We start from the raw sequence: 13,703 nt of genomic DNA on the forward strand, positions 1-13,703 counted from the left end.
GAATTGACTTACTAGTTCCTCAATTAAGTTTTTTTCAGCTGTTGTAATCATATCCCTGACATGACTGATTTGAAATTTGGTAGTTTTCTTTAAGTTTACTTGAATGAGGGAATTTTAAACATCACAATTTCCTGGCTAAATAATATTAAAGCTGATCAGGATCAGAGAGTCATGTAAAATAACAGAAACTTCGAGTTCAGGCTTTGCAGTTACTATTTAAAAAGCTTTGGATTTTTCACATCAAAAGCCTTTGTCAACATTTCTAATCAAAAGAGTAAACTACACAAAGTGAGTTTCAACAATTTTCACTGTTATTGGTAATTTTTATAGAAATATTTTCTACTTGTGTTTGAAAATCACAAAGTACATTTTATTTGTATCTTATCAAATTAGTTAGAGAATATCTATTGCACAACTGAGGGACTTCTCAGACATTTCTTTCCCAGGATCCACTTGCTCTATGCTGCCCACTACAGGAAATGCAATATGGCACAAAAAATTTAATACTTTGCACTAGGGTTACGTTTTAGTGAAATCCCATAAAAATATTCTCTAGGTACTTGTGTGCTTAGATAAGGTATTCTTGCAAGAGATACCGACTGATTAGTGGTAACCAAATTTATTAAATATAAAGAACATCAGTGGGAACAGACATGACCAGAAACTGTATCTTGGTAACCCACACACCAGGAGCAGCAACCAGGGTGTGGCAGAGGATGGGACATGGAACTCAGTGACTGAGGCGCAGTCTGCAAAGATACAGTTCTGCATTAGAGAGGAAATATGAGGGTCAAAATCAACACATAAAAAGCACCTAAAAAGGTCATATAAAAATACAAATGATTGCTTTAACCGGAAAAAATTTTAATTATTAGTGTAACTCATATTTAATTTCATCAGATGAATTTCCTTTTTCCTTAAAACATTTCTTTCCTCCTACAGGCAAATACCATTCATATTTAGCTTATTCTGTCTTGCATTTTTCTAGGCTTGGGGAAGTTGAAACATAGAGTAATCTGACAAATATTAGTGTTTTTTTCTTTGACTAGAGCATCTCCAAAGTGTGAATTTAAATTGTATCCATCAGGAATGCTTTAGGAATCCATTTTTTAACATGGAAGGTTCCTGTGCAGAAATGTTTTTTCAGAGTCAATTCTCCAGTTACATATCACATCTTAAATTTCTAAGAAAGGCATGAAAACGTTAGTACCGCACTTCAGGTCTTTAGCCTTGGTACTGAAAAGGAAAACACACTACTGCACATGCATGTGTGTATACACACAAACACACTAATAGTCAGTGGGTTAAAGTGGCAACCTCCCCTTGAAAAAGGGAAATATAAAATGTCACCCCTCCATTCCACCCTTCGAACAAGAAATCAATTAGGTATACCCACAACAGAGTGGGATACTAGGAAAGATGTTTTAATGTCTAACCTGAGACATCAACCTACAACCCCAGATCCCGACTGGGACGACAGAAATTCCCGTGTACGAGCCTTCGTCCCCGCGTCTGCCCCAACACCACCGTCCACCGCCCGGGTCCGCGCTGCGCCCACCCGGCACGCTGCGGCCGCCCGATCCGCGGGTCAGCGGCTCGGCTTCCCGGTTCCCGGCCGACCGCCAGTTCCCCGGGCAAGGGCCTTCGGGGCTCCCAAAGCCTGCGACTCAGACGAGGGGTACGGACAGGGCCGTGAACTCTGGCATTTAAAAACTACCTAAAAGTCTCGCTGTACGAGTGGCGCGGTAGAGAAAGCCGGTTGCACTCCGTGTCGCCCGGTCTTCTCCCCTCCGAAAGGGCCGGGAAGCCCAGGAGAGCCTCCGCGACATCGCGCTCAGCTCCCGGCAGCATGGAAGGAAGAGCAACCAAAGCCACCAAAACGCCGCGTCAAGTCCCGGGAGAAGTCAGCCGCAGCCTTCCCTTTTTCCCTCAGTCACAATTACCCTGGAGACTTCTGGCGTTACCTTCGAGAAAATGGAAAAAAAGAGCGGGGAGATGGTGCTGGAAGTCGCTGACATTTTCCATTGAATGAGATCCCCTTGACTCCATCCCTTAAGCAGGGTTTTCAAACTCAGATGCATCCTCAGCGGTTTTCCACGTTGACAGATCTCTCGCCTCCCACAAAATGGGGCCGAGGAGGCGGCCGCTGTCTCCTCTATGGGCGCCGCCATTTTGTGAGGCGGCGGCGGAGCGGCTGCAGAAGCCCGGGGTGTGTGTAATGGTTGAATAGAATGACCCCCTCTAGGGAATCCCCGGCGCTGACAGTTACGTAAGGGGCCGTGCTCAAGTGCGGCGTTTAGGGAATCCGCACAGCCAGGCCACGCAGCTATGCGGCCCACATCTCCACCACCCCTAGGAGGACCGGTTGGGGCAGAGACTGGCGACCGGGTCTCCCCTCTACCCCGCCCCCCCTCGCCTCCGGCACGGGCCGCCGTCTCCACTCCCCCAGCTGGGTCTCCGCCCCTCACTGCGCCCACAGTGAATGCAGAGACCTTCACTGGCCTTTGAGTGTCAGGAACCTCCTAGCCACAGCCTTATTCTGACCCCACTTAAGAGACAAACTTTACTTGGGAAATAAATCCGTTTCCTAGAGTGAGCACCGGAAGCATGCTGGACTACGTTACATAATTTCTTTCGCCACCAAATAATGTTTCCATTGGAACCACTACCTGAAATAATCCATCCAGACATTTACTAGCCTGTGACCTTGGGATAGTCAGTGACTTTGCCCGTAATGGTCATCACTAAAATGGGAATAATGATATGCTGCACATATTGTGAAGCTTAATTAACACTTGTACCTAAGGGCCAACACCAACAACCCTTGTAAGTGCAAACTTAGTATTTGTTGAGATGTTGGGTCTCCCATTTAATAAAGCAGCCTTTTTTTTAATCTAAAAAATATTTAAACGGGCATCGCATTTAAGACAGTTGAGAGAAAATAAGGAAAAACAAAGTTTTACTCAGTATTTTAGACGCATTTACTTTTAAGATACCTTAATATATAAATATAAACGCTAATTTTTTTCAAAGTTCAAAAGATTACTTCCCAACCAGTTTAATTACCGTTTGCATAAATCAGTATAGCATAATTTAGTTTGATACGTGAAACCAACCAAAGGCAAGATGAATTGAGCATTACTTTATTTCCACAGAACTAGGACAGTTCACACGGTATTTAATTTATAGTTTGCTAAAGTAAGTTAGTGGATAATTCAATGGAAAATGTGCTATCCAAACCCCAAAATACAAGCGCAAGGCACAGAAGAGCCGATTCCTTTAGATCTTTTTTTTAAAAAAAGGTAACATGTTGACTTTATTCCAATCTGTGAATGATGCGTAGCGTGAGCAGCTGCCCTTCTGAGGTTCGTTTTCCTTCCTAGCGCCACACCGGTTCCGTGGGGCGGGCGGGGGACTCCCAGGCAGCCCTCCCAACAGCCGGGCCAGGGACGCTAACATTGCCTCCACCCCTAACCCTGAAACAACCGGTAGTGGCCGTTTCCCCGCGCCGCCCCCCTTTCCGCCGGCTTTGTGTGCGTGTGAAATGTGCGGCACATTGCAGATGAACCCTAAACCCGGCGAGCCGAGTCTATTGTTCCCCGCGAGGAGCTGCCGGGGCGGTGCGGAGCCAGGCGCAGTGCCGCGGCCGGCCCTAGGGGGTCGCTGTGCGGCGCGAGCTGCCCAGCAGTGGCGGCGGCGCTGGCGGCAGCCGAGAAGGAGGCTGACGGAGAGGGAAGCGGGCGGGCAGCGCGCAGCGGCTCGGCTGCCGCCGATGCCTGCTGCTCAGGACGCCCCAGCCTCGGCGGCCGAGGCCGCGCATGAATGTGTGCAAGGGCCCCGCGAAGCTGCGGCCGGAAAACACGCTGTCGCCCCGCTTTCCACAAACCACCACACAGACCTCCCCCTCCCCACCCCCAGCCCCGCCTGCCCCAGCCCCGCCGCCGCCGCCGCCGCCGCCGCGGCCGCCGAAACTCCCGGGCCTCCAGCCTCCCCGACCCCTCACCGTCGGCTCGCCTTGCCCCTCGCTCGCTCGCGCGCCCACGGCAGCAGCACCATGTTGAATCGCGTCCCCAGGCTGAGCCGACAGAGCCGGCGTCGCTGAGAGGCGGGCGAGAGCCGGGCCGCGGGGAGGGAGGGAAGGAAGGGGTGGGGGCCGCGCTCGCCCCGCGGCTTCGCGCGGATCCGGCAGTCGCCTGCCCCTCTAGTTTCGCTCCGATTTCTTTAAACTTTTTTAGAAATTCCCCTCCCTCCTTCCCTCCTCTCCCCTTGGCCTCCCGCTCCCTCCTTCCCCTCCTCCTCCTCCTCCTCCCCCTCCCTCCCTCCCTCCCTGCGCCGCCGCCGCCGCCGCCGCCGCCACCGCCGGCCCATGACTGAGCCCCGCCGCCGCCGGCCGAGGAATGGGCTCCGGGCTCTGGTAGGAAGCGCAGGGAGCGGGGGGCGCTTTTAAAACACCGATCTGGGTTTTTTTTTTAAACCTCCTTTGAAAAAATAATGGCAAACTCGACGGGGAAGGCGCCTCCGGATGAGCGGAGAAAGGGACTCGCTTTCCTGGACGAGCTGCGGCAGTTCCACCACAGCAGAGGGTGAGAGCAGAACCGGGGGGGCAGCGCCGGGCGAGCTGGGGCGAACGGGGCTCTCCCGCCCGGGCCGGCTCGGGGTCCCGGCTGACAAGTGCTGGGCTTTCTCTCTCCCGCAGGTCGCCTTTTAAAAAAATCCCTGCGGTGGGTGGGAAGGAGCTGGATCTTCACGGTCTCTACACCAGAGTCACTACTTTAGGCGGATTCGCGAAGGTGAGTGGAAGTTTTAATTTGTATTTCCCTCTCGCTGGCCTCCTCCAAAAAGTCTCCTTTGACCCCGCAGTGGGCGCTCGGGGCCGGGGGGGTGGCCCGCGGGGGCAAAAGGCGTTCTTTTCGCTCGCAGCCGGTGGCACGGAGGCGGACGGCGGCGGGGCTGTTTTTGGCCTGGTGGCTCGCGTGCGCGCGGCGGGCGCGGGGCTCGGGCGGGCGGGCGGCCCGGCGCCGGCTCGCGCCCTGCCCGCCGCCCGGCCGCCCCGGCGGGGTCTGAGCGCCACGGCGGGGAGTGCGGGCGTGCGGGGCGCCCGCCGAAGCCCCGCGCCCGCCCCGTGCCCGCGCCCGCCCGCTCGCTCGCGACTCAGCTCTGCCGCCGCTGCCGCTCTAGCACAGGCGGAGACACAGAGACACACAGACTCTGAGAGCAGTTTTCGTGCAACTCAAAATTAGCGCGGGCAGGTTTAACATCGATAATCGGCTGCGAAATGATCCCGGCAGACGGGGGCACAGCCTCGGCCCCGTCGCCCTCGGTTTATACAGCTAACAAAAGAAACCAGGACCTGTCTCCAAATAGCCATCTTAGGCTTCAAGGCTAGGCAGAAGCTGTAGGCCTCAAAGAAGGGCCTATGGAGATGGATAGATCTGGGAGAGGGATCGGAATCGGCCCCGGCCCCGGCCCCCCCAGAACCTGCGGACGTCGCTGTCCGGAACAGTATTGATCCTTTTGAACTTTTTTTTTTTAAGTGTAAACGGACCGCGTTGAGATTTAAAAGGGGGCGACAGAGGGACTTGCGATTGGTTATTGTCCGGGCTTCAAAAACAAAACAAACCCACCAGACCCCCCTCCCGCCCCCCCAAACAAAACAAGTGCTATTAAATACAGGGCTCTCGGGTGAAAACAGTGATTAAAGCAGTCCTTGCTTAGTAACTCTTACGGATCGATCCGAAACACCCATTGATGCCTGGGTACCTACAGATCTCTGTAGAATGGGTATTTATTTCATAGTTAGGTTAGAGTTTTCTTGGATTGTGCATTTTCAGAAAAGCGTGGCTGTGTTTTTAACAGGTTTCGGAGAAGAATCAGTGGGGAGAAATTGTTGAAGAGTTCAACTTTCCCAGAAGTTGTTCTAACGCTGCCTTTGCTTTAAAACAGTATTACTTGCGGTGAGTAGTAGTGACTCTTGCACAGTATTTGGAAATAAGAGACTTGTGGGGATGTTTGTTTTTAGCAAACACACACACACACACACAAAACAAACCTTGCACACCAAACAGTTTTATAAACTTCTGGTAATTTCAGTTTGGGAAACATGAAATATCCATAAAGTGAGGTTGTAGGATGGTGAAAATTTCCCTCACCTACTTTAAGATTGTTTACATTTTTTATACAGAATCGTTACAGGTGACACTCCCCCCCCCCCCATCTTGGTAAACATTCTTTGTGACATTGTTATTGATTGCTTGATATCCAAAAAGGGGCAGAAAGGTGATGCTTAGTAAAGAGTTAAGATACTTAATGAAACCTTGTATCTCTTTGGGAAAATTTTCTTTGTTTTAGAAACTTCTTTGCCTTTTAAAGATTTTTATAAAATGAAACCTCTTGTGTGTAACTGTGTCACTGAGTAGTTTTTCAGTAGAATATTTCTACATAGTGTAACATGTTGGTGCCGTAGGTGACCAGAATTATTTTCATAATAATTTTTGAATTTTCAAGTCATGTAAAATCATTCATAAGAGTTATTATATATTTAGGAGAATTTAGGGGTACTATGAAAGAAAATACTATCATTTGGATTTCTGTTTCTCGCAAGATAAACAACTTATTTAGTTGGTATGTAATAAGTTTAGATGATATATTTTGTGATTCAACTTTATTTCTGACTTCCAGTTTTTCTTCACTAGAAATGTTTTTATATTGTAATTTATTATGAGGTGATCTTTTATTTTTAATGTTTACTTACCCATAGAAGGTACTTAGTTGGTGGTTGTTATTTAAAACTAAATACTGATCTTTATACTTATTACTTTTTAATAGTGATGTTATAGGATGGCCTTTTTAAAATAATGTGGCTTCTGCATGATTTGAGTTTGGCATTTTTCACTGCTCCAAATATAATGTCCCAGTGTTAGATACTCTGTGTTGTGTGTAACATTCTGGAACAGGAATGTAGTAACCGTACAGGTGTCCTTTCTATTGGCTATCGTGGATTGACTTCAGGCTTGAAGCTGAAGAGTTCACAAAACTTTGTGGGTAGTTACTGAGCTACAAAGAAGTCCAGAAAACATTAAATATGGTTAGTTATCTATTGTGTGTGTGTGATGGCATGTGTGTTAGAGTACATTTTTAAATAAAGTACTAAAACAAATAGCAAAGTAAAACAAAACCTCCAAACATTGATTTAGTAATGTGGTGAGAAGTAGAAATTTTTATATTTATAATGATATTTACTTGTTCATTTCCATTTGTAATATTGAGGGGAATACTGTTAATGCATGTCCTTGTTTTCAATTTGAGCATTTGGATTTTAGACTGCTTAAAATACACACTTAAAGTTATGCCTGATACTGGATTGATTGATTCATTCATTGATTAAAATGTAGTATTTGTAAGTTACTATATAATATATATGGTTCATGAAATGGATGTGTATTTTCTGAGGAATTGATATTCATCCTAACAGGGTTTTAGTATAATCATAAATGGCTAGACTTCCAGTTTTTTACAAGTTACATAAATATTGTTTTTCCAGTTTTTGATTTCTATCTGGAGATCATATCATCGGCTGATTATGCTTATAGGTACTGTTTTTAGCGTATAGCTTCAAGGTTGTTTGCAACTTTTTACATTGTTCTCAGATCAGTTTGAGCTTTCATCTCTTATTAGAAGCTGCTTTTTCATCTATGTCTTTAACTAAACTTGTTTTTCCTCCATATGTCACTCTCTAGGTTTGTTTTTGTAGGATTGTAGCTAGGCTACTAGGAGAAAAGGTTGAGCATTTGTTTTGGAAAATAAAACCATGTGAAGATTTATTTGTATGACTTTTAAAGAAATAATGCTGGTCAAAAATTGGGTATTACCAGCCTTGAAATATATTTTTTTATCATGGTGGTATAATATCGCACAGTTAGAAGACATGTATTAATGCTGGGTTTTACACCTTCCTCTGAAAAAAATCTTAACTGGCAGACAGGATGCCAAGCTTTCACAGTGATTCTGTTACTTAACCATAAGAATGCCTCTTCCTAGTGAGAAATAGTAATAGCAACTTACAAGTGTCTTAGTGAGTTGCCTCTGTTATATATCAAATTGAATATCATGGTTTCTGATGACCAGATACTGTGTTTTATAAGTCATAGGTGGGATAATTTCTTTAATATGCTTTTTCATTTGACCTATTGTAAGACCATCCTTACATGTAGTAGTTCTCATTTACTCTACAAGTGTAATGTTTGCTGACATTACTCTGTAATTTTATTATTAATTGCATAATGGCTGTTAACCTTGTATTTTCTCCTATATCTTCATGATATTACATTTAAAAACTAGGAGCAAACAAGTATGCTGACCATGTATATAGTCTAACATTTTTGTTTGTTTTGATACAAACATACATAGTCACTAAATATAGAGACCTGAATTTAGTGCTCTGCCAAAATTTAGCTTTATTATATCAAACATACATTTGTTCAGTTGTAGATTGTCTACAAAGATTTGTCAAAGTCTAAAATTGAAAATGCAATTGATTATTTGTTTCAACATTGGCATTTAATTTTTTGAATATCAGTGCTTACTGATAATGTATAAAAGTACTCTGTAAAAATTGGGTATTAATCATCTGTGATGTCTACATATTTTGTTTGCACTTAGTTCCTTTCTTGGCATGTACACTTCAATATATTCCTCAAGTGCTTATTATTAGATAACCCCTAAAGTATAAAAGGGTGGGGTATTTTTACATATTTTGTAAATAGAGAAATTAAAGTGCCAAAAAATTGATATTGCATTAGGGGCATTTGTTAATTGGACAAAGAAGTTGTGTTCCTGACATGTGCTTTGTAATGTTTAATCTGTTATGATTCGGTTTGTTAGTCACAAATGATTTTAAGAAATTAAAATATAATTGGAAATATGTGGTTACATTTATGCCTGAGTATATCTATACCCAGTGTGTTCTTTATTTACTCTGTGAATTTTTTGTTGTTGTTTTATTTTGGTGCTGAGGTTGAGGGAAGAATTATTACTCTATTTCCATTAAGAATTTGAAGCCTTGGTATGAAGATTTAGGTAAATATTTCAAATACTTACTTGAAGAATTTTCTTTACTGATTCTCATAGTACAACTATAGTCAAAGTTAACTTGATGTATTCATTATAAAACTTGGTATTTTGCAAAGGAAGTGAAATAGCTTAGACATTAACAGTTTATCGTACAAAATTATATGTTACTGATTTTCTTATTAAGTGATCTTTTTTACACTTGCCTTTAGTATAGTCTTTTTTACACTTACCTTTAGCATATACTCCCTTTAGTATTTAATTGTGGAGTTCCACCCACCATAGTGAATTTTCAGTTGCATTATGAATTTCTTCTATTTTTCCATGGTGGATAAAGCCCTCCATAAATTATACCAGTAGAGTTTATGTTTATCAGTTAAATAGAATCGATACCCACATGTATTCTGTAGTCAGTGTCCACCATGTAGATCATTTTGTTTAAGAGAAAGCCTATTACGAATGACGAGGTTAAGTAAAAGAATGTTTCAAAATTGTAATAAATATGCAAATAAAGTAATACATTGAGTTTGTGAATTGATAAATAGTGATTGCTCACCTTATTCAAGGAAGGAAAATAAAAGTAATACGGAGACTGGAAGAACAACTGTATCTAAATAAATTATTCATGTATACCGGTACATTTTAAACTTAATTTTAAACTACATCCTTTCATTTTGAACAAACCTGATTTTGATAACTTCTGATATTCTATTACATGTTAGAGGGCATGCAGATTTGTTAAAAAGAAGAGTAGAAAATGGAGAAAGATGAGAAAGACTGATCAGAGCTCAGCTAGGTTACTGCTATATCTTATAAACCATATTTTAAGCAGCTTAAATTTGCCCCAAAGTAGAAATAAATCTTAACTTTTTCCAAGATAAATAGTTTACTGAAGATAGAAATTTCACTGAGGTTTCAAACTAAAAACTCTAACTCTCAAAAATGTTTATATGCTTTTTTGCATTTATGTTTTCTTTCTCAGATGTTAACTAAAAATGTCTACCTCTAAATATGAATACTCTTATAATCCCACCTCTACTCTGTTGTGGATTCAGTATTTTCGTAGTTGGTCATGTGTGAAATCCACTATAACTTTGCTAGAAAAGTATATCTCTTCTGTGAATCTTTTATGTTTCCAAACTGAATAATATTGGAAGTTGGAAAGGAAGGGAAAAAACAAATATTTTAATTCATTGGAGTTTAGTTACATTAGTCAGCAAGCAGGTACTCAATACATATTTTTAGGTAAAGTATTTAGAGTATTTATTATTATTTGGTGAAGGCTGCTTTTGGGGCATTTTCTAGAGTGATATAGACCCTATTAAAGTTAATTGGTAAAAATGGGGCATATCAGAATTAGAACTTAGAGAGACATATGGGGCAGGGTTGGGGGTGACTCTGCTTCTTTGATCTGCCACTACCATCATCACCACACTTGTTGTTATTCAGGGTCAATTAGAGTAGAAAAATCACAATTCGTGTTGTATTAAAAACTCGTTTTCCTGATGTCAGTATATGTTTCCTGGGGAAAAAAGGCCAAATGAATTGAAGCAATAAAGCTAAACTTGGTTGCTATATTGCAGGACTTTTACAGACTAGTTTGTTAGTGTGCATTGTGGAACTGGAGACCATTTGGAGAAACACTAGGAATTACCTACCCCCCCCCCCCCAACGCATAGTAAATGGTATTTCCCAAACACCCACCACATATCACAAGGGTATGTGGTGTGAAAACCCATGTTTGAGGAGCACCTACTGAGTTTTGTGGAGCATAGTTTGGGAAACCTAACATATTTTTTCCTACTGTTTAAACTGTAATATGACAAAAACGTATAGGACCATGATAAAGATTTTTAAGTCTCAGGCAGTGGTTCATATATTGGCATATTTATTATGAAACAGTTTACAATTAATTTTATTTGATTGGTTAGCCTTCTTTTTTTAAAGATTTATTTATTTATCATTAGAGGGGAAGGGAAGGAGAGAGGGAGAGAAATATCAATGTATGGTTGCCTCTCGTGTTTCCCCTGCCAGGAACTGGCCTGCAACCCAGGCATGTGCCCTGACTGGGAATCAAACCGTGATACTCTGGTTCGCAGGCTTGGGCTCAATCCACTGAGCTACACCAGCCAGGCTGATTGGTTAGCCTTCTTTTAAGGTTCATATTTGTACAGGCAGCCCCCAAAAGGCAAGTCTTTTAACTGCTCTTTATGTTCCTCATTTATCATTCTAACTGGAGGCTTCTTTTTTTAACAGGATATTTATATTTAAAATTTTGTCTTTAAACTTGTCTAAACAAGCCTCTGAAGAATTGTAGCAGTCATTGATTACATTGTTTTAGAACATTGTATTGTGGAATAGTAATTACATTTGTTGAAATATAATGATTGTGATAGTCCTGCTAAAAATTCGTTATTTACTTTAGTTCCACAACTTTAAAAACTGAGAAGTCATATCATGAATTCTGATACTAGGGAAAACTGTCTAGAAGTAGATACTGGTTTAAGGATCAAACTTAAACTTTAGTTAAAAATGGAAATGTTGGCCTGACCAGTATGGCTCTGTTGGTTTCATCCCTTGAGGAGGGAGGTCACTGGTTCAATTGCCAGTCCAGGCACATGCCTGAGTTGTAAGTTCTGTTCAGTCTGGTCTGGGCGTGTTCAAGAGGCATCTGATAAGTGTTTCTCACATGAGTTTTTCTCTTTCTTCCTCCCTTCCCCCTCCCTAAAAATAAATAAAATCCTGAAAAAACAAAAACAAAAAATTGAAATGTTAGGATTAAAGATTATCTTCAAATATTTTATAACTTAAAATTGTAAGCAATTTTATAAAAAGCAAAAGTATTAGCTTTTGCAATTAAAATAAATGTAAATAATATAGTTAGTTCAGTTATCCATGCAGTAGAGCCAAGGAAAATAGGCAGAGTGATTCTCTCTATTCCGAAGTACACAAAAATGTGTATATGCTGATGGATACTGGTATTGGTTACCTATTATAAAATTTATTAATTCATGCACTTAGTAAATAAAACTTCTGAGGGACTTGAAATAAAGAGATAGTTTAGAGTAAATTGTCACTTTCAGTACCATTCAGATTATGAATTTCATTAAGCTTTCCAAGAATTATAATATTAAAATAGTGTAATATTTTTCTGTTTCAAAACATAAAGGAGTTTCTCTCGTGCTTGGATACTTTTTGCATATTCATTATATTGTAAATTGTAAATTAATACCTTTGTACAAGATGTATACGTTGTTGACAGAGTACATTTCAATAACCTATTGCTGGAACCGAAATCTCTTGGTGATACTAGAAATAGCTTCCACATTCTGAATTGTTGGCTAAAAAAGATAAGTGCATAGTTCTATTAATATCTAAGTCAGTGTTTGCAGGGTCTTCCCCATCTTACCGCAAGAGAATTTTCTAGTGGGGCTGAATCTGTTTTGGCTGTTTTATCTCATTAGTTCTTAATAATTCCTATTCTTTTTCCCATCATGCCATTGATTTGTCGAAGTAATGGGGTTGTCTGTCCTTTAGAATGTCCCAGGTTCTGGATTTATTTGATCCCTTCCTTCTAGTGTCAGTAAACCTGTTCCTTTATTCCGGTGTTTATTTCCTGAAAACTGATAGTTAGATGTAAAGGTTGATAACATTTAAGTTCAATATTTTAGGCATACCTCATAGATAGTGCTTTGTTCTTCAGATCATGAGGCCTATGATGTTTAGTCGTCCTGCTCTAGTGGTGCAACCATTGATTGATCAGTGACTTTAGATACAAATAGCGTGAAAAACTCTGTATTTTTAAAAAGTATGCCACAGGTGATTCTTAAATATGTTGAAGTCTGACAATAGCTGATCTAATACGTATTGTAATGAGACCAATTTAGTTGCTGAGATAACTGGTTTAACTTGGCATCAACGTGTTAGCCAGGGCTACAGCCAGAACAAGACCTCTAGGTGACTTCTGGTATAGGGCACCTGCTTAAGCGGTACCCGTCATCTCTAAGCAGAGCCTAGACACACCCTATCATGGCTCTAGAGATGATAACCAGGGCTCCACTTCAGTTAAGGAGGGAAAGGGTAGATGAAACTACTAATTTGAACTTACCTTAACAGTATTTGTATTGTTTAGATTTTAAAAGAGTTAAGTAAAAATAAGTTTTCCTTAGTATTTGTAATTTTTTCTAGAAAGTACTTTATAATATTTTCCATAAGTGGGATACCATTTGCTTTATTCAATTTACTGAATACTTTTTTCTCTTTGTGAGGATTTTGTTGATCTGTTCTAGTACTGCTTTGGGGAGTTAACTTATATTTATAAACACTTATAAAAATAACAATACTATCTATAGCCTGTTTTGTTTAATGTACTTCATCTTTATTTTTAAAACATTTTCATATGTGAGATTTTATTTTTATCATTTTAAATTTCATAAGTAATTGCTGTTACTTAATCTTAGAAAAATAACACTTAGAAAAAAAGTTTTGTTACTCAAACTTTTCCTTTTGAAGCATGCGAGTTACTTCATTTAAAAAAAGCTTATAGCCCTGGCTGGTGTAGCTCAGTGGATTGAGCGCGAGGACCTGCGAACCAAAGGATCGCGGTTTGATTCCCCATCAGGGCACATGCCTGGGCT

General features: G+C 41.4%; 1 protein-coding gene across 1 annotated transcript in view; it reads left to right on the top strand.

The window, feature by feature from the left end:
* The first annotated feature begins 4,324 nt into the window (after positions 1-4,324).
* ARID2 (AT-rich interaction domain 2) overlaps positions 4,325-13,703 on the top strand; it is a 165,981-nt gene continuing 156,602 nt past the window's right edge. Inside the window, exons 1-3 of the mRNA XM_037061084.1 lie at positions 4,325-4,583; positions 4,697-4,790; positions 5,857-5,954. Of these exons, the coding sequence (XP_036916979.1) occupies positions 4,492-4,583; positions 4,697-4,790; positions 5,857-5,954 (284 nt within the window). The 5' untranslated portion in view covers positions 4,325-4,491. The remainder of the gene's footprint in view (positions 4,584-4,696; positions 4,791-5,856; positions 5,955-13,703) is intronic.

This window comes from Sturnira hondurensis, unplaced genomic scaffold, assembly GCF_014824575.4.
Source record: "Sturnira hondurensis isolate 20B ecotype Veracruz unplaced genomic scaffold, ASM1482457v3 Scaffold0013190, whole genome shotgun sequence".
NCBI classification, from domain to species: domain Eukaryota; kingdom Metazoa; phylum Chordata; class Mammalia; order Chiroptera; family Phyllostomidae; genus Sturnira; species Sturnira hondurensis.